Consider the following 19,733-nt stretch of genomic DNA (forward strand, 5'->3'; position numbering starts at 1 on the left):
ATGTGGATCAGGGAGTGAGAAACAAACTAGTAATGCGGTAGTGATTGCGTGTGTGGTCTCCAGCAGTGCCTTCCTGTAGATATCATCGTTTTGGTTCTGGAAGGGACACCCGTAGGTTTCGAACCTGTATCATTAGATGACGTATCTCAATCAGCAGAGCTAAACTAAGATCATGCTCTCTTGAATGAAAAGGGCTACGACGTATTTCGTGAATAGCATTACAATATCTACTCAGAAATAGGAATGAACATCCTTTAGAGTGAAAATGAGTGAGTTAGTTAGTTTTATGCCGTTTTAGCAGTATTCCTGCATCATCACGGTAGGGGACACCAGGCGGCACACATGGTACCTATGTGGGGAATCGAACCCGGGCCTTCTGCTTGCCTGTCTCAATGCCCCGAGTGAAAATAAAGATGTGATTATTACATACTGTTGTTTTAGGAGACATCGCCATGAAAGGTTTTACCCATGTTCACAAACTTTTCGTGATTTTAAGTAGTCGGTTGATGGGGGTAGCCTTGTGGTTTAAGCGTTCGCTCTTCACGCAGACGTCACCGATTCGATCCCCAACATGCTAGAATAGAACAAAAAAGCGGCGTAAAACTAAACTCACTCACTAATTGACTGAACACAGTCGCCACAGCTGGAGCATCAAGCGACGGTGTTCTGGTTATATTTGAGAACCAAATCGAATTGGGCGGTCGATTTTTCGCATGTGTTCTCTCATAAATCCATAGACGCGTTATGCCGCAGCTACTGATTGGTTGATGAAATCAACTGGTGGTTCAATCTGCCGTCTAAATCATGCATGTACTTTCGGAGGATACATGCTGACATGATGTTTCTTGGATGTAGGGTAGTATTGAAACGGTAAGTGAGACATTTTTTCAAAACCTGACCGATATATTTATCTGCCTCTCCACTATATAGTCTTAAAAATCAATTACTCCCCAGAAAATGATTGGCTAAAATCAAAAGGTCCGATATACATCCACATCTCCAGGTGTTCATCGAGGTTTATTCCCTTACTACATATTTGATATAAACATACAGCTCGTATAACGTAATATTTTACTGATCCTTGTCAAAGTCATGTCTGGTCGTATGCTGATAAACACCGTACTCCAGGTATATGAAGGCAGTCTGTCATTAACCGAATCTGTAACAGCAGATGACATCTACAATTTATACGATTGGTTAGACGCCCATTAGTCCCCAAACACTACAAACATGGGTTGTTGAAGATCATTTCTAACCCTGATCTTCATGGGTGTTATGGGACTGTATATACTTGGTTACATAAAGATGATTTGATTTAATCTGTAGAATAACACACTGGTGATGATGGCCACCAGTAGATCAAGCCCTAAGACCAACGGCCATATAAGCACCTACCAGGAGTCAGAGTGGGATGATGTGCTGCCTGTTCCCAAACTCAGTTTCTCCGTGGCTTCTGTCCTCGTCTTCTGTCTGGCGGTGTTATGTTTCGCCAACAGCATCAATGGTGATTTTGTATACGATGACATTTCGGCCATTACTAACAACAAAGACGTGCTTCCCGAGACCCCACCCTCCGCCATCTTTGCTCATGACTTTTGGGGAAACACGATGGACAACAGAAGCCATAAATCTTACAGGCCTCTCACTGTGATGACCTTCAGGTGAGTAGGTTCTTCATTATTAACATCCTCGAGTCAGAATGTAAGTAACTTTACATTTGTGTATGGAGCACAGACTCTCCTATCATGTAACCTGTAACAGAGCCTTAGGCCTCGTTCGGGTAATATTGGGTTCCCGGTGATCATTGCATGTGATTTTGATTACTCTCGGGTTTCAACATTCTGGTGTATTGTCCATGCCTTTTTCAAAGAGAGTTTTCCCTTCACACCGGACGGATTTGATTTCTGATGATAGTCAAGAGACTTTACACTGACGTTCTACATACATTATATATCTGACATTTCATGGACATTAATTAGACTGTCAAACATAAGTTTCTATTATGTTTTTTGTTTCATATCACAATACTTTCCACTTTGAAGTTTTGATCACAATGTACACAACAATACTAATCAAACCTTAATCAAACCAAAATTAGGATATAAACGTACCCTTTTTGAAAATTCAGTAAATGATCAATTTAGAGACTATGAAATCGGTCGAGCATTCATCCTTTTTTCCAAAAACAGCAAGTGTATCTCTATGCTACCATAAACGATTTAAACTTCTTCCACCAGCGGGAGACACTGGGTTATCCAGCATGAGCTGGTCCTTTGGAGGGAGTGGAAGGTGTCGTTCGTATTTCTCTTAATATTACAACAAACAAAATATTCTGACCCAAGGAAACAAACAAACTGTTTATTCAATGCCATAGTTTAATACAGCTTGGTTTCCACACATGACAGCAATCACTCTATTGTTTTACGTTTCACGGTACTGTAGTTCAATTTTTACATGTTTTTTTAACGGTAAAACGGGACATAAGGGAGTGCGAGAGACATGATTTTGGGGGTTTTGACTGACCCTTATCTTGAGAAATTCCGGATAAAAGTGTCTAACATGGGACTACAGTTCGTTAGGAAGAGCTTCAAACTTCAAACTAACTGTATATCTCATGTGTGTAAATTGATCTTTTAAAAAGTATACCGTTTACCAGGTACTCAAATATTACTAATGTTTTGTGTAAGAGGAAAGTATTCTCACAAGGCTTTCTAATAAATTAAAATATTTATTGTTTATGGTTGGGCCTATACTTTTGGAATTTGAATATTCTTATTTCAAAAGGTAATATGATAGTGACGTTCCCAAATAAATGTGGAGGAAAACTTGACAGTTCACCAGTTCAAGTTTTAATAAATGTTTTGTTATTAACAATCCCGTCAAGTCTGTGTTGATATCAGCCATCTTGGTGGTCAAGCTCAAGCAGTGCTTTATACTTACACAGTGAAGCAGTCATAAAATCGAAGACTTTTTATCAGTCACTGAATGATCTGGATATGAAATTGCTCGCGCTTCATATTAGAGATGACCACGATTTTAGGTTAAATAATGACCGAAACAGTGACCTTACAAAGGAAATCCTGGACTCTTAAATATCTAGAGAAGGGGCCTTAGATAACATAAACAATCTTGATCTCATCAAATCACCAGGAATAAATGGTTTACTTCCAGATTTTTTCAAAAATTCGGCTGATCTTCTGTTACGTTACGTCGAATAAGTTTTCAGTCTGATGTTAGAATGAGGGACATATCCTACCTCCTGGTTTGTTGGGATTAGAGGTCCGGGCAACAAGCAAGCCAATTTCAACAATGTTGATTACTATAGGGGAACCACACTCTTAAGCATTTTTAGCGAAGTTTTCGATTCAATTATCAATCAAACGTTAATTTGGGGGAGAGAAACAACAAATTAAATAAATTTAGACAGGGATATACAGTAATCGATAACATATTTGTATTACAGAGTGTAATACAAAGACATCTAAATACTGCATTGCTTGTTGATTTTTCAGAAGCATTTAATTCTGTGCAAACACGTAAGCTATGGGGATTATGTAAGGCAGATGAACTATGCCTCAAAATGACAATCTGTTAAGTAACATGTATGGTGATGTTAAAACCTGTGTGAGCAATAACACCGTAATCTGAAACTTTTGATATACGTATTGGAGTAAGGCAAGGCTCTCCACTCAGTCCTTTTTTTAAATTTCCCTTCTTTATAAAATTAATGAACTAGCATTACAGACTGAAAATGATTGTTTACATGGTACCTAACTGCATGCAGACATGTTTCATATTTTCCTTTTATTATCTGCAAATGATATTGTTCTCTCAAGTTATATTATTGGCCTGCAGACACAAACTAATGAATTGGAAAACTACTGTTAAATACAATGCCTAACATATCATGCAAATATGTATAAAACAGAAGGAGTTGTTTTCAAAAAGGGGGCAATTTGTTTTATAAAAATGGTTTTATAAAGGCAGTTCTGTAGAGACTGTTACTTCATATAAATACCTTGTTGTACATTTCACCAATCACCTTCCATGGTTGGTACATGCAAAATATGCATCTGTTCAAGCAGGAACGGTTTAAGAGAAACATAGACATATTCGGGTATTTAAGTTTAAATCCTGTTTCAGAATATCTGATGGTAAAAGCAAACCAACTCTACTGTATGGTGAGGAGAATGTGTGATTAACTACTTTGACCCCATAGAAAATGATATATATGTATTTGCCTGCATAAAACAATTCGGGGTAAAGATGGACACATCAAACTGTCACAATACATGGGGAATATAGTAGATACCCGCTCATATCTTCACAAATTGGAACGGATAAGGCAATTAAGTATGGGCAATTACCTTGCCCCATACTGCATATCCAAATTTGGAATACTGATGGCCACAAATAGTGAAACTATTCTGGTAAACTTAGCTATTTATGTGTGCAAAACAGTGCTTGTCAAACAAAATATACTCATTGTATGAAATGTCAGTGTCTCCCATGTATGTAACAGTGATATGGCCTATGGTCTCCACTTGAGACATAAACCTGACGTGAATTGGATAACAGGTGATAACTGTCTGGAATCAGTGGTGGTATTGAACAATACGTTCAATTTTCGTCAGTGCTGCTAAATACATTCAAAGATTAAAAGATGTTTACCAGTAAAAATGTTTGGACACAATTTCAGTAACCACAAAATGTAATTATTACTCAATCTTTCAAGCTCACATTTATACTGAATGTTATTTATCATGCATTAATGTTGAGATATTTCGCTGTGTCCGTTGCTTATCTCATGAACTGAGAAAGGTATGTTTATGATTATCAATAGAGAAGATAGAATCTGCAGATGTTGTAATAACAATGATATGAAAGACGAATATCATTTTCTTCTAATGCAATACGCATAAATATAGGAAAGAATTCTATTTTGTCCATGCATCACATCATAAATTATCTTTTCTATTGAACTGTTCAAATGAAAATTGTAATTAAAAATGTTGCGTTGTTCATTAAAATTTTATCAAGCCATGATGCTAAGAATATTGTATACATAAAATGTACTGCAGACCTTGTGTCCTCCTCAATTTCAGTTCGGAATTTTAGATTGATTTGGATTGTCTGGTCCAGATTCAAATATTTGCAACAACATTGTGTAGTTATACTGCCGCTGACACAAATACAGACAAATAATATAGAATTGTACAACTGATTTTAGCAGGGATTTCGCATAGAAATAGATTGTTGTGTCTTCTTTTTAATCAGATATCAGAATACCCTTTTCAAATTAATCAAAATATATTTGATCAACTGACATCAAATTCTTGACGTGAGGTATATTTATCATTTCGGTGGCTTATGGATGTTAAATTCACCTGTTTAGTCACATTTCCATATGCAAGTCAGCTTCTGTGAAAGAGCAGGGAATTGCTGCAGGTCTTAGATTTGTACCATAAGGAGTCCGAGACAGGGCGTGGCGTGGTATGGTAATATGAAATTTTCGTTCTAGGTGGAACTACGCATGGGCAGGTGGACTACATCCTCGGTGCTTCCACGTTGTCAACATCGTCCTGCACGGCTTGGTGTCGGTCATCTTCCTGGCAGTATTCTCTATCCTCATATCTGGTTACCAGGTGGACCAGGAATCTGCCAGACCGGTGTTTGCCTCGCCCAGAGCTTCTCTCCTGTGTGCTGTACTGTTTGCTGTACATCCAATCCACACTGAAAGTGTGAGTTTAAAACGTTTTTGCATATTTGATTTAGAGATCACAATTGGGAAATTAGCTTGAAATCGTCATTTTAATAGTACAGTTTCCAGTTTGTCTATGTAGTGTATACGACTGAGCATGTAATGAAACACGTATTTGAAACAATGTCCTCTGAACGAAATTCTGTCCAGCATTTCTTTCGGACGTAATTTGCTTACTGGAGATATAAACACAGCAAAAATATAAACTCGACACTCATTATTTTTCAAATAGTGTTTTGAAACTTTTCTTGAAAGAATTCTTGTTGAGACTATGGTATAACGCATTGTCGAGGACATTACGTCACACATTCATTCTACTGATCGGGCCTACGTAGCAAGGGGTAGAGCACTGCATGCTAAAAACAGGTTTCCATACCTATTGATACACGTGCAATTGATCTCACGGTAGCAGAGTAGAGTGTGATCTAAGAAAAATGGTTAATTTTTCGTTAATTTGCAATGCCACGATTGTCAACCATTAAGCGTGAACGCGCCATTGGCATGCTGAATACAGGAACGTCCGTCACTGATGTTGAGAGGGTTATGGGATGCAGTCGACAGACCATCCATAATCTCCAGACACGTGTCTATCAAACTGGCACCACAGCTGGCACCACAGCCCCCGTCCTGGCCGAGCGCGTGTGCCGTCACACGTAGGAGACCGACAGAATGTCTTACGTCACTTGCGTAATCGGTCTGTCACTGCCACATCCGCTGGGAATGTATTGTTTGGAGGTCGAGTGACTGCCCAAACCATTCGAAATCGCCTGCGTTCTGCTCGCCTTCAAGCACAGCGACCATACCGTGGACCAAGTCTAACGTTTCCAACGACGCCAACGTCATCTCTGGGCACGACGGCACCTGAGATGGACTCAGTGAGATTGGAATAGGGTTGTGTTTAGTGATGAATCAAGGTTCACATTAACCTTTGCTGATGGAAGGGTTAGAGTTTGGAGAAGACGAGGAGAACGCAATGCCCAGTGTTGCGTACAGGAAGTGGATCGATTTGGCGGAGCTGGCCTTATGGTTTGGGGTGCTATCGACGGTAATGCTCGCTCGAGACGCATTGTCATCCAGGGAAACCTCAATGCGGCAGCATAAAGGGATCAGGTGCTCGTTCCACAGCTTTTGCCATTCATGGCAGCTCGTGGCCCAGGTCTGACTTTCCAACAGGATAACGCCAGACCTCAAACGGCCAATTTAAGAACGAATTTCCTCAGAAACGCTGGCATCAATATCACGGAGTGGCCCTCAAGATCTCCCGACCTCAACCCCATCGAGCATGTGTGGGATGTGTTAGGTAGGCGGTTCCGTCAAGTAAGGGACCCTTCACAGAACTTGCAAGTGCCATGTTGGTACAAATATGCCAACGCATTCCCCAAGCTGTGTTCAGACGCACCATCCAATCCATGAGGAGACGTTGTATCGCAATTGTGAACGTCCATGGAGGATACACCCTACATTGACATGATTTCATTAAGTTGTGACTCACAGTTTTTGATCATGGACATTGTAGTCGCATTTCCGGTGGAACCGATTCCATGACAAACATGATCTGTATGCTCTAGCATCTTAATGACAAGAGAATTGAATACAATCGTTATTTCAAACCCATTTTCCAGAATGTTCAATTTATTGACTTTGAGACCAGTGTAAAGTTTTTATTTTTGTTGAGTTTATTTGTGGTAGTGTTAAATAACGTCAGCTGATGTCTTTCATGTGCATTATGTTTCAGATGCATACAGCGTATTTTACATGTTATGTTGGGTTCCAGGTTGCAGGGATCGTGGGTCGGGCTGACCTACTGTGTGCGTTGACCTTCCTGTTGTCATTCCTGCTGTACGCCAGGGCCTGCAGCACAAGTACGTCTTGATAATCGTTACAGGTTTATACTGTGTCTTCTTCTTATTGAATTCCTTCATGCCTACTGACATTAGCAGATTATATAAACACATGAGCATTAATTAAGCACCACCCAATTGCATGTTATAAGACTGTGTTTAACACAACACATTGGGCATTCATGATATGGAAACCAAACACAGGGTTATAATTTAGTTAACTGAACCATCCATCAACTACCAACATTGCTGCTACTTTCGGCTGTACTTTATTGACGGTCATATGGGGGCACTAAAATAATAAATAATTAAATAATAAATGATTATCAATAATCATGTCCAAAACTATGGTCCAACGTACACAAAGCTCTTAGAAAACGTTCACTGCTCAATCCTAAGTCAACAGTAATGGTGACATCAGTATTTGGTGTATCCTCCCCTCTCACGGATAACTGCTGCAACCCTCCTCCTCATGCTGGAAATCAAACGCCGAATGCGCATCGTTGGAATCTCTGCCATTCGTCACGAAGATCCTGGGCTAATTCCTGTAGATTTTGAACAGGTGGACCCCAAATGGCCCCATAAATGCTCAGTTGGGTTGATCGCAGGTCAGGGTAATCTGTCAACTGCGTTGTTTTGTAAGTATGCGATAAGTAGCTGCGGAAAAATGGTGCCTAGCATTATCGTCCATAAATACTGGCCGACTGGCGACGGGGTAGTTATCAAAACGTGGGACAACAGCAGCTTCCAGTACTTCCTGTTGGTATCTTTGACCATTGAGTGTCCTTTGAATGGTGATAACATTCAGCTTACAGTCACATGAGATACACCCCCACACCATTACAGACCCACCACCAAAGGATTCAGCTGAACGGATCATCCGCTATTGATACGTCTCATTACTCCTCCAAACTCGACAACGGCCATCAGTAACACGAAGAAGAAAACGGCTTTCATCGGACCAATGGATCCTGCGCCATGTCCTCAGATTGTGGTTTCTGCCGTTGATTACACCACGCAAAACGTTGATCCTTGTGTCTATCAGTGAGTAAGGGACGTCTGATTGGACGACGTGCATGGAGTGCAGCGGACCTGAGCCGCCTTCAGAAGGTGCTGGTTGAGAGACGAACATCCACTCTCTATTGTTCTCTGAGATCTTTGGCATTGGTCATGGGCCTGCGTCTCACTAGGCGAACTAGGTAACGGTCATCACAGGGTGTGGTCTTTCTCGGCCTTCCTGATCGTGGACGATCCTTGACGTAACCAGTGGTGGCGTGTTTCCTTACTAGGCGACTAATGACAGAGTGATTGATATTCAATCTGGACCCAATACTGCGACAGCACAAACCAGCATCATACATACCAATAATCTGCTATCTGGTATTTTCTGAAAGCCTACGCCTCGGCATGTCCAAAAAAGTTCTGTTTCAGCACTGTTCACTTATTGATGCGTCGATAAGAAAACCATGATAATACTTCATTTCACCTTTTATACCCCTCAGTCACTTGTACTTTGACAGAACCTTTGCATAAAAAGCATGCATTTGAGTCAGCTCGTGAATTTCATGCTAACTACATGTGTATTTAGATATAACTGCTTGGCTTCTCTGTTTTGACCTCTTTTTGATACAATCGACAATCATTTTGGTGGTGCCTAATTAATGCTCATGTGTATAGATGGGCACACGAGCACTGATGATCGTAAGTCATCACGGTGACTTTAGTGTAATGTTAAAGAATGGGAGTTAAGGTAACCTAAGTAAAGGTTGTTTCGTGAAAGGAACCCATGGTCTGCTATGTGCCCTGACTTTCTTCTTTTTTCATCTTTTTGTCCAATGCCAGGGTTAACATCTCACGTTAATCAGTGTATGAAACTCCTACAAAGAGACACGAAGCCCTAAGGGCTGATAACTGAAAAATGTTGCCGGTCCTGTTAACATGTAATCAGCCCTGTATTTAATCTAGGAAACTGAGATATGGTGTTGAAGGAAAGTAATTAATGAATTACTTCTGGTGAGGTAAACTTAAACATGTGCAAAAGCAAATTTAATAAAACCATGCCTTGGTGGACACTGTTAATTCATTTAGTGTCACTGCCATCAGAAAAGAACAACATTATTCATTGGCTGAAAGCATTCTCTAGACCAGTCATGTTTAGTGTTAGATAAATGGGTAGGTAGATCTGCTGAAGTCACGGTTTGATTGATCAACTATACAGACATCTTCTATTTACCACAACTGTAACTTATTTTCGAAACATTTCCCGTAGTCAATGGCATGGTCAAATATACAGCCTTGGACAATGTATTCGTCCACAGGGCCCGCTGTAATAAAAAGTTGTAAGCCCACCGTGTAAGAGTAAGCAGCGGGCCGCCGGGCAGACGCTATTTCATACAATCACTTGGCACACTGAAACAGTTCTGTGTTGAATGAAAAATTGGTGTTTTGTAAGGCAGAACTTACTGAAGAACTATAACTCTGGTTCCCCATAAAGTCCATTAAACGAAAAAGTACATTTGTGGTTACATTAACACCTTCTGGTCTCAAGTGAACAGACAACATTTGCAAATATAGTAATACTTCACGGCTTCAGTGCATGGAGTGACACATGTTGTGGTATTTACATTTCCCTGGACGTTATCAATTTTTACCTGTGATGTGTCACTTGAATCTGCAGAGGTACTATTATCCTAAAGACAAACTTGTGCTAACATGGAGTTTACTTGATTTTGACCTTGTATTTTGTCTCAATAATAATTATCTGCATTACTAATCCCAACTTCAAATTCGAATCGACTTATGATTTAGGTGGTATGAATTGTATAAACCAAGTCTTGGACATTTAACATTAGTATTGCTAGAAAGGAAGTTATGTGCTGAATGTTTCTTTTTCATCTTGCCACCAGCGGAATCAAGTATATTTGCACTGTGAATGTTGCGGTGTGATTTCGTTAAATTTGTACGTGATTACTTCCAGGGATATATTCCGGTTTGTAGGACACGTGTTACAGAATTTCATTTCGTGAACTGGATGGTAGGACAATTACAACATATATTTATTTCAGCTTTATCTCAGATCAGCTACCGTCCCGAGTCCTTCTCTCTGGTGTCTATACTGGCCAGTATGTGTCTGTGTTTCGTGTCCACCCTCTGTAAGGAGCAGGGCATCACTGTCATAGTAAGTAGTCTTATGCCTTGTTAGCTACCTTCCCGAGTCCTTCTCCCTGGTGTCTATACTGGCCAGTATGTGTCTGTGTCGTGTCCACCTTCTGTAAAGAGCAGGGCATCACTGTCATAGTAAGTAGTCTCAGCTACCGTCCCGAGTCCTTCTCCCTGGTGTCTGTACTGGCCAGTATGTGTCTGTGTCGTGTCCACCTTCTGTAAAGAGCAGGGCATCACTGTCATAGTAAGTTGCATTGCTTTTGTAGTCCCTTAAATCTTCTTCAATGTCCTTCCACCTGAAAAAAACACGTTTGTTGGTTATTTCGTGAAAAATAATATAGCAACAATATTTTGCTAAAAACCCGTTGGTACCGAAATTCGATTATATTCTTTTCCATCTTTTCCATCGTAGTGTATCGTCTGAAAATGTCACACAGCGTAAACAATCCGTGGGCATTTGTCGTCTGTGTTTCTGATTTTACAGGCGCTTCCTGTGTTTCTGCAATAACCTGATATATAATACCCCGTATAAAGGGCTCGTGGCTTCATTCATTATTTAATTAATTCATTCATTCATTCAATCATTCATTGTAGGGCATTTGCAGTGTGTTCGACATCGTCACAGTGTGCAGACTTCAGCCTCTCCAGTGGCTGGCAATAAAGAAGTCAAAGACGAGTGATGAAAATGGTCATTGCGGATTTAACGATAAGGTTGGACAGAACGTAAGTCGCCTCCTTGATAGTAAAGACAAAATGATCCCAGTCATATTTCCTGGATAGAAATCACTAATACAGTCCTACATACTTCGATTATTTTTTTTCCAAGAATTAGGATATTTAATAAACGGTGTGTATTTGTTAGCACAGACTATGTCTTTTGCATCTTAATCTCTCTTAAATGAGGTATAACCATTATATATTACCTACAGCAGCAGGAAATACCTCGCTGGGCGAAGGGTCTCATCGCCCGCCATCTCATATTGTTCGTAGCTGGTGTATTTCTCCTCGCCGCTCGTGTTTGGGTAATGGGATCAACACCGCCTACGTTCCGCCAAGACGAAAATCCACATTCCTTTGTTGACAGTATTCTATACAGGGTACGCCGCCTTTCCTAACAATATCTTCGTCAGGGTATGTTTCACTTCCTGGCCATTTTGGTCTTGGTGATTTTTTTATTATATGCTAGTGATGTATGAAGGCTCGATTGTGAGACACTTCTAGAGCTGATCTTTATCTGAAAGATGGTTCGTTTTGGTTGTTAATTAACCCCACACTGAGAAATATTTGCGATATCTGACTACGGTCTGTAAACAATCGAGTCTGGACTAGACAATCTAGTGATCGACAGCATGAACATAGATCTACGCAGTTGGTATCTGAAAAGCATGCCCCTTAAGGAACGTAGTTTCCTCTTTGAAATAACCCGAACAGTTCACTTGGAATGGAACTGTTGTTTCAGGATAGATGTTATTTAATATTTTTTTACACATAACTCTTTCAGACATTGAACTACAACTACCTCTATGCAATCAATTCTTGGCTGTTGTTGAATCCATGGTGGCTGTGTTTTGATTGGTCGATGGGCTGTATACCTGTCATCACCTCATTGGCTGATCCTAGAGTACTGGCAGTCGTAGCTCTTTGGGGAGTCTTTGGTGCTTTAGTATTCCAGTGTTGCCGTGGAGGCCTTACCAGAGGTAACAGGTACACACAATGCTTTCATTTCCATCCAGCATAAACATAAATTGATACAAATTGTATAGTGTTTCGTTTTCACGTTCAGGTTTTAAATGAACATGGCGAGGCAGAAAATGCCAACAACAATGGTTATGTTGAACACCAGCTTAGTATACGAACGTTACGAAACTTATCTATCTTTGGATTTTTTTAAACAGAATCCTGATAAAGAAACATGCTTTCTATCTACAGGATCTTGATAACGTCCTTGGCAGTATTAGGTGTTCCCTTCCTGCCAGCCAGCAACCTGTTTTTCCGTGTGGGCTTTGTGATCGCAGAGAGGATTCTGTACCTGTCCTGTGCAGGATTCTGTATGTTGGTAGTGCTCGGGGCCATAGAGATCTGCTATAAATGTCAACGACACTCCACTGCTAAGATGGTAAGAATGTATTTGCATATGAAGAATGTAAACTATATGCACGTGAAGAGGGTGAACGTGCGTGTTTTTCACCGCTGACTAAGTTAAGGGAATACGTTTGGCGCTGAGTCAGAATACAATGACGTGAGCATGTAATTAGAATATAAGGTGTGCGTGTTGGAGCACTTATGCTTTTCTTAACAGATGGTTTAGTCAAACTCAGGTCAACATCTCAGTGAAACTTTAGATATAATATCTTACGCCATCATCCTCAGACTCAGATACACCCGTGAAGATCCGGGTTAGAACTCATCTTCAGTAACCCAGGCTTACTTACTCGCTCGCGAGAGACGTTCACGTTCGCTAACTTGGTTGACAAATATCATTGTATCCCAGTTCGGTAGATGGTTGCTCATGCTCTTGATCACTGGTTTGTCTGGTCCAGACTCGATTATTTACAGACAGTCTCCATATAGCTGAAATATTGCTGAGTATTGCGTGAAACTCAACTCACTCACTCACTCACTCACGCTCTATGTCAGTACCTTAATGCTTATGAATATGTATCATTTCCATTTACAGGTGGTCTCTGCTGGTTTGACATTTATCATCGTAACGTTTGTTCTTCGATCAATACAGGTGAGCCAGTCGTATATATGTATTGTGATTGGTAGAAATTGGTATATGTAGACAGATATGCCTGAGGTATATATACACATGAAAATAAGAAACGCAACATCTTGAATTCAGGCGATGGTACTCCACTGTTTTATGTTGCCACTTGTTGCACATAGTACTGCGGTGTGATGACTGTGTGTACTTGAATAAAAAAAGTATAAAGTGGATTTTTACTTCAAGGATTTATTGACAGGGTATAAATTTCCGTAAATCTCCACTGTACCCTGGATGCATCAACGGCCCGATGAATTTGTTACCTCCCTTTGCTGGCTCCGCATTTTCACAGTAGCCAGTCAGCTAAGCCGTCGTTACAACCGAGTTTGCCAGTGTCCACAGATACAGCGGTTGCAGCCGGGAAGGTTTGTTCGTGGTGCGACTCAGATTTGGGGGAAATCATACAGACATGCTGGCAGGTCCAAAACTTTTACCAAATATGCAAGAACTCCTTCTATCATTTCAGAGTACCTCTTCATCACTTGTGTTGCCAGGTTTAATCGTTTAGATAATTTAAATAACGAAGTGAGTTGTGATTGGTACACCCAACGTCCCACAGTGGACACCTGATTGGATTAAAGCCAGGCAGGGCAGGTAATAAATTCATCGTGGCGAGCCGTACGTGCATCCAGGGTATAGTGGAGATTTATCGGAACGTATACCCTGGAGATATCGAGGATGATTTATTGATTGTTTTAAACAATATTGTAGAATGAAGGTGTATCAAGAATGACACTCACAGACATGCTATTGGTTTCAGAGAAGCGGCGACTGGAAGACAGCAATAGATCTGCACCAGTCAGGGTTCAGTGTTTGTCCTCAGAATGCTAAAGTAAGTATTTCATACAATGCTAAAGCGAGTCTATTCATTCAATGTTAAAGTAAGAATTCAAACAATGGCCAAATAAGTATATTTATGTAATGATTAGATTTTGGGTGTGTTCATTGCAACGTCTGAATTCTGACTGGCTGAACTAACGGCCGTTACATTCATTTTTCCCCAATAAATCTACAAAATTAAGGCAGGTCAAATAAACGTTTTCATCACTACGAGTTGATGGAGAATCCCATTTAGAGTCGAAGTGATAAAAATCATTTTTGAAGTTTATGAAGTGTGCATGACGCCTCCAGTTTTGACCAAAATGTTCATAAATACTCTTTGATCCAAGTGGTACTTAATTAACGCTCGTGTATATATTTAGACAATACCAGAAATGTTCCTCACTAGCGCTGTTATGTATTATAATGCACAAGATATTCATTTCCAGATTCATTTCAACATAGCCAAGCTTGAGGAACAGACCAACCCCGACTTTGCCATTGAGAAATACAGACATGCTATCAAGTGCGTATTCACAAAAGTATTGTTAATTACTCATGCTTTTGATCACTGGAACGTCTTGTCCAAACTCGATTGTTTAAATACCTCTGCCATATAGCTGGAATATTGCTGAGTGCGGCGTGAAACTAAACTCACTCACTCGTAACCATGGTTACGAGTCTAATTCTTCAAGGTAACATGTTTTCTTGTACGCGTCAACCGGCTGGTTAACTTAGTGATGCTCACTTTGCACTGAGACAGTGGACTCTGCTTGTAACACAAACATCGGCTGTCTTTTCCGCCCAGACTGAATCCTGAATACGCATATGCAATGAACAACCTGGCCATCATCCTGAAGGAGAGAGGGGATCTAGGGGAGGCAGAGAGGCTGCTTGAAGATGCTGTCACTGCCAGGTACTTCTCTGGTAAATAAAGCCATAGGACAGTTGTCTCCCTTTGTCCACACAAAAAGTGTTCGCATATCACGTCCGCAGAATAACACTTTTTGAAAAGGAATTATCACTTTAGCATCACTTTGCAAGAGCGATATGGTGCCTTGAAGTGTGGTCTAAAATACTTCCCTATGCTCAGTTGTGACTGTAACAAGAACTGCGCATGTAATGATCAAAGAGGCGTTGTAGCGATGAATCAGAGGTTCGGATCCCTTAACACCAAAGGGATACAACTCCTCATTGTGACATGCGGTAGTTCGGACTATAGTCTTAAAAGAAATATGTCCTCAATTTTGTACACATGTACTATCGTGTGTGGGAGCGAGGGTGTACCACTGATTTTGTGAAGGATAAGGAGGCAGGGTTTCACTTTCCCCAGTAAGTGTAGTCTCCAACTGGATGTATATATGTTTAAACATCCATTTGCCCAACCAGACATCACAGCCAGCGAGGATCTCTCTGATTATGAAGACGTTTCAATGTCATATAAAGGTTCACTGATAAAGGTCACTTTTCACGTCATCAACAAATGTGGTTAGGTATCTAACAGTAAATATGAGGATACCAAGATGAGGATACCAACACATAAAGCCACATAACACACAGGCGAAAAAACTTCATGACAAAGTAACTAATTTTATCATGTGTGTGCCATAACTTGAGATTTGTAACATTGTCAATGGATGGAAACTGCATGAAGATAGAACGATTGAAATGTCTGGTCTTATGTAGTGCGAACATGGACACTTGCACAATTTGTACAGAGGATGTATTTTACTGTACCTGAAGTACTTACACAATTCTCGGGTAAAATTATTTCTCCAATTTCACTGGTATTATGTAATGCCATTTTAGCATGGAACCCACATCGCTGACTATTTGAAAGTTACTGAAACCGTATGAGAGCCCTTTTCTTACGTCACACTGACTCTAAGTGGCGACTAACGGGATCAGTGGAAAGTCTTGAAGCTTTCATACATGGCATTGTATCCCTACTGCCTAGTTATATGCTTGTGGCTTTAATCACAGGATTGCCTGGCCAGATTTATTAGGCTACCGTCAGACAATATTGTTCAACGCGTATTTAAAAAAAAACAAATCAAAGACCATTTAAGTCACTGGCTACAATGACATGAATATTATTGATGTCCTTCTTGCCAGGTCCGATTTTGCAGCTGCGTGGACAAACCTCGGTGTTGTCCGAGCTGCGCTGAAGAAAAATGAGTCGGCTGAGGCTAGTTATCTGGAAGCTATTCGACACGAAAGAAAACATTCGAAAGCTCACTATAACCTTGGAAACTTGGTAACTATTTTACACCCAATGTTACATACTGGCATTGTGCAGTCTAAGAAATGTTTATGTTTATTGATATGTCTGTAATTTAGTTGTAAGTCCGTTGGTCACTCTTTTCGAAGTATTAAAGAGGCATTGACAAAAGCGACTCACTCACTCACTTAAAACCCACCCACTCACTCACTAAACATCCACTCCCTCACCCATTGTAAAAGCAAAACCAAAGAAGATGTGTCAGTTGATATCTAGTGGTTCAGATAAATAGTTCCCATAAATCTCCCCCGGTTGTGAGAAGGCCTTTTCTAAAGCACCAGAACAAAACTAAAGAGCACGTTGACGTTCATGTGATTAACCGCTGTTACTCATTGTCTGTGCAGTACCGGGACACAGGGCGACACACCGAGGCTCTGGGTGCGTGGAAAAAAGCTGTTGAGCATGCACCAACGTGCGCTAGTGCCTGGAGAAACACTATACTTCTCCTGCATGGACTTGGTAAGTCACACAGCTTTGTCGTTTATTGGAGAATCGAACCCAGGTCTTCTGTTTGATGAGCCAACACTTTAAATACTGGACTACCCAACCGTCAACCTTTACTATGAATTTGAAAACACGATCTGTCAGATGGTTGGGATGGTTTGGTAATGAACATGACGCTTGACGGTACACACCTACTGCGCAAGAAATGCTTTTTTAAAAAGGCAGCGTTAGAGGCACCTGAGTGAATTACGAAATTTAGTGTGAAGGACGTGAAATGATTTGGGAGTGAAGCTGATTTCAAGCGCATCACTATCGCCATATCTCATCTATTTGAGACTTGCTTCTATTAGAGATCAGTACTCGCGTCTTCAGCAAATAGCATTTTATATAATATCTTTGTCATGTCTTACCATGTCTTGAAATGAAGTACTAGTGATGGACGAAGGAAACATGGGGCTATATAGTGCCACTGCTGGACTAGCGCCTATGGTCGCATGTGGGTTCGCGCACTGATTACTAAAACTTATAACATGTACGCTCAGCATGTACTTCTCAAGAACCGATTCCAGGAAACCAGTCCAGCTAGAATCTAAATTACAGGAAAAGCTAACGAGTGCTTCCCAAATGAAATTGATTTTCCTATTCTCAAATTCAAAATTATGCACTGAACTAATACAGGTGCGCTCTGTTACTAGTAAAATTGTTTTGAATTGAAAGTGTGTCTGTTTATTAACGTTTTTGCTCACCTGGATAAGATGTTTGTCTTCCACATGCAATAGACTGCTGTGTATGGGCCTTTGAGTCAAACATGGTGCTGGCGTGTTTCCACACTCTGATAGTTCGCTGTTTTGACAGTGTTTCATTTCACTCAAACTCAAGGAATATTGAAACTTGCATTTATCTTATCATATAAATGACCTCACCATGTTTAGGTTTATGTATGACTATCAAATATTAGGGTGATGCCATACTTTTTGTTTGTAGTATATAGCCGTCACATAGTAAAAAATTTAAACCCTCTCCAACTGATCTGAACATTGTTTTGAAGAAGCACGTAGCATTAAAACATTAAAATATTGCGTTTGTTACTCCAGGGAGGCATAACGAGGCAATAGCAACGGGTCAGCAAGCTCTCAAGGTGGTAAAGAACGACCCCAAACTGATGTTGATTCTTGCCAACCTCTATCTACAGGCACAATGGTTTCCAGAAAGTGAAAGACTCTTTCTTGATGCAATCAAAATAGATCAGCAAAACACCATGCTGTATAAAAACCTAGGTACGGTAATATCTGTATTCAAGTGTTATTTTCTGTTATCCCGGAATCTTCATTGTTCCAATGTAATTTGATTTGAAGTAACTTTGTCCACCATTTTCCTCGGAGTTTAGATCCGTGAAAGTCCGGATTAGAATATTGATCTTCAGTAACCCATGCTTGTCGTAAGAGGCGACAAAGGAGATCAGGTGCTCAGGCTTGCTGACTTGGTTGACACATGTCAAAGGTTCCCAGTTGTACAGATCGATGCTCATGTTGTTGATCGCTGGACTGTCTGGTCCAGATTCGATTATTTACAGACCGCCGCCATATGGCTGGAATATACCTGGAGCGCCTTAAAACTACACTCCCTCACTCGAAGTTTAATTGAACGTGTTGTTCTGTACAACCCAACGAGTATGTTAGTTCTAGATATAGTTTATGAACAGTATAAATTCATTATGAACTGTATCTGTCGCGTCAGTATATTTAACAACAGAGTAAGTGAGTTTATTTCACGCCGCTTTTAACAATGTTCCGGCACTTCCACGGCGGGGGACACCAGAAATGGGCTTCACGAACTGTACCAATAAGAGGACTCGAACTAGGGTCTTCAGCGTGACGAGCGAGCACATTACCCCACCGCCCCTTAACTACAGAGCGCAGCCAGCAGAGGGAAGGTACGGGTAGACGTATTCAGTTTGGTTCAGTGTCTCCTCCGACTGACAGGCCTGCACTTAGTGAAATAAGTGTTGCCGTGTTTTGAAGTTATTTATGTCTTCCGGAGTTATACACTTTCACGGATGCATCTTTTATTGACAGGTGTGCTTTACCGGCAATGGGGAAAGCATGCGAAAGTCAACGCAGTATACAGGAAAGTCGAACTGCTAGCATCCAGGAGTGGGTGAGTGAGTGAGTTTAGCTTTAGGCCGCAATCATAAATAATCCACCTATGTCGGTGGCCGGTAAATAATCGAATCTGGACCAGACAAGCCAGTGATCAACAGCACGAGCATCGATTAGCGGAACAGGGAACCGATGTCAGCAAGTATGAGTACCCGATCCCGTTAGCCATCTTAACAAGCATACTTGCCTTTTGTTTCAAGCATGGGTTGCTGAAAACCTATTCTACCTAGGATATTCACGGGTTCTGGATCTTCATCCAGGAAACAGTAATAGTCTGATCTGATGCCAGCATGTAGCAAACACTACTTACCTGGACTGTGCTTCACTTAGAAAATGTGTTCAAAGAAAAGGTGTTCAAAATATATGTGAATAAAATGTTTATATGTTTAGCCAATGTGGTTGTTGTAAGAATGAGTGTCAATATGTCGATGTCTGGAGGACCAGTGGAAACCAGACTGACTATGGTGACGATTCCATAAAGATTTTATGATACTTTCAA

The 19,733-nt window shown here is 40.6% G+C and overlaps 1 protein-coding gene across 1 annotated transcript; it reads left to right on the forward strand.

Moving 5' to 3' along the window:
• Positions 1-787: 787 nt before the first annotated feature.
• Positions 788-19,623, forward strand: LOC137281804 (protein O-mannosyl-transferase TMTC4-like). The gene is made up of 17 exons (XM_067813423.1): positions 788-870; positions 1,327-1,661; positions 5,522-5,741; positions 7,536-7,623; positions 10,668-10,780; positions 11,359-11,487; positions 11,694-11,861; positions 12,266-12,468; positions 12,694-12,880; positions 13,442-13,498; positions 14,292-14,363; positions 14,800-14,876; positions 15,159-15,266; positions 16,466-16,607; positions 16,976-17,090; positions 18,170-18,352; positions 19,151-19,623. Exons 2-17 carry the CDS (start codon positions 1,342-1,344, stop codon positions 19,234-19,236), a joined length of 2,268 nt encoding a protein of 755 aa, XP_067669524.1. The 5' UTR covers positions 788-870; positions 1,327-1,341; the 3' UTR covers positions 19,237-19,623.
• The last annotated feature ends 110 nt before the right edge of the window (positions 19,624-19,733 follow it).

The sequence above is a fragment of the Haliotis asinina genome, chromosome 4, assembly GCF_037392515.1.
Source record: "Haliotis asinina isolate JCU_RB_2024 chromosome 4, JCU_Hal_asi_v2, whole genome shotgun sequence".
Lineage (NCBI taxonomy): Eukaryota > Metazoa > Mollusca > Gastropoda > Lepetellida > Haliotidae > Haliotis > Haliotis asinina.

What these genes read in the sequence shown, in the direction of transcription:
- LOC137281804 (XM_067813423.1), top strand. Translation starts at nt 1,342, where the DNA reads ATGATGGCCACCAGTAGATCAAGCCCTAAGACCAACGGCCATATAAGC. An exon ending in ACTATAACCTTGGAAACTTG is followed by an intron (nt 16,608 to 16,975) that starts GTAACTATTTTA and finishes TTGTCTGTGCAG; the next exon opens with TACCGGGACACAGGGCGACA. An exon ending in CATGCTGTATAAAAACCTAG is followed by an intron (nt 18,353 to 19,150) that starts GTACGGTAATAT and finishes TTTTATTGACAG; the next exon opens with GTGTGCTTTACCGGCAATGG.